This window comes from Antechinus flavipes, chromosome 6 (genome assembly GCF_016432865.1).
Source record: "Antechinus flavipes isolate AdamAnt ecotype Samford, QLD, Australia chromosome 6, AdamAnt_v2, whole genome shotgun sequence".
NCBI lineage: Eukaryota > Metazoa > Chordata > Mammalia > Dasyuromorphia > Dasyuridae > Antechinus > Antechinus flavipes.
The window spans coordinates 245,283,184-245,284,937 of NC_067403.1; the positions used below are offsets into that span (position 1 = coordinate 245,283,184).

At 35.7% G+C, this 1,754-nt stretch overlaps 1 protein-coding gene across 1 annotated transcript; it reads left to right on the forward strand.

The window, feature by feature from the left end:
* Positions 1-455: 455 nt before the first annotated feature.
* Positions 456-1,379, forward strand: LOC127541572 (olfactory receptor 10AG1-like). Its single transcript, XM_051966796.1, has one exon. It carries the CDS (start codon positions 456-458, stop codon positions 1,377-1,379), a length of 924 nt encoding a protein of 307 aa, XP_051822756.1.
* The last annotated feature ends 375 nt before the right edge of the window (positions 1,380-1,754 follow it).

Below are 1,754 nucleotides of genomic sequence, written 5' to 3' on the forward strand. Positions count from 1 at the left end.
TAATTTTTGCCTAATGATTACTAGAGAAGACTACACAATGGAAGGTAAAGAACTAAGATAGACCTTAAAATAGGCAAATCACAAAACAGAAATGTTCAATATGTTGGAGAATTTTGTTCTTTCTTAAATGGATGATTTCAAGGATAATTTTATCTTAGCATGATTGACATATAACTGATTAGAGTCCTTGATGTAGGATAGAGGCTTAATCCATTCTTAGTAGATTTGGATTTTTTTTCCCAGTTATATAGAATATTAGAATTGAGATAGAAATTGAAGGAACATAACATTGGATGTTGGAGCTGGTGATGTAAACCTAAAATTAAAATTAGGAGAGAAATGGCAGATCCCCAAATCCAATTGTTCCTGTTTGGAGGAAGGAAACTGAGGATCAGAGAAGGAAAGTGATTGCATTATTTTGAATTCATCGTTTTCACAGGCAGAAGAAAGACACAATGCCAGAGGAAAATCTCACATATGTGAAGGAATTCATTCTCCTAGGATTTTCTGACCTGCCCAATCTTCAAGGTTTTCTATTTGGAATATTCTCTGTCATCTACCTAAGTATACAGTTAGGAAATGGCCTCCTCATTGTTCTAATCAAGACAGATCCAGCTCTCCATACCCCTATGTATTTTTTCTTAGGGAACTTTTCCTTTTTGGAAATGTGTTACACATCAGTCACTCTGCCCAGAATGCTGGCAGATCTCTGGACCCAGAAGAGAACTATTTCCTTCCTGGCCTGTGCTGTACAAACTGGTTTCTTTTATATTTTTGGAGTGGCTGAGTGTCTTCTCCTAACTGTAATGGCTTATGACCGTTATGTGGCAATCACTAAACCTCTCAATTATACTCTCATTATGAATCACAAAGTATGTGTCCAGCTGGTTGTGGCTTCTTGGCTGACTGGGGTCCCAGTCTTGATAGGTGAGACGTACCAGATTTTTTCTATCAACTTCTGTGGCCCTAACAAAATAAATCATGTTTTCTGTGATGCCCCACCTTTATTCCCATTAGCATGTACAAACACATATAATATAGAGGTCTCTGTCCATGTTGTGGCTCTACTCTTTGTTACAATTCCCTTTGTTTTGATACTTGCTTCCTATATCAAAATCATTACTACAATAATGAAATTGCCCTCCACCTCAGGGAAATCCAAAGCCTTCTCCACTTGTTCTTCTCACCTAATGGTTGTTTGCTTTTTCTATGGGTCTGGAAGTATTGTGTATTTGCAGCCAAAATCCAGACAATCATCAGGATCCAGCAAAATGCTTGGTCTTTTCTACAATACTGTGACCCCAATGTTTAACCCCATCATCTACAGTCTGAGAAATAAGGATGTCATTGCTGCACTGAGAAAACTACTTCCTAATTGAATTCATGTATGGAGCAGTTAGTCAAATCTAAAAGGAATTGTATTCTCTTCTGCCATACTTCCTAATAAAAAGAAAATTTATTTTTCCATTGCACTGAAATTGTACTAAAATGAATTTGTCAAGAGATTCTATTTGAAAATACAGAACACTAACTCAAAATTTCAGTTTTCCTTAGTTCAATTGTGACTGAAGTGAAAAACTTTGTTTTATCTTAAATAGCAACAATGATCAACAGATATTTTGAGTGCGATTTTACTGTGCTTTCTACTACTTTCCTATTAACATGGGGAAAAAAGACTTTTTTCTTTAAATATATCAATTTAAGTGTTTTTGCGTGTGTGATCGAGAGAGAACTTTCAAGAAAGATAGGAGTAA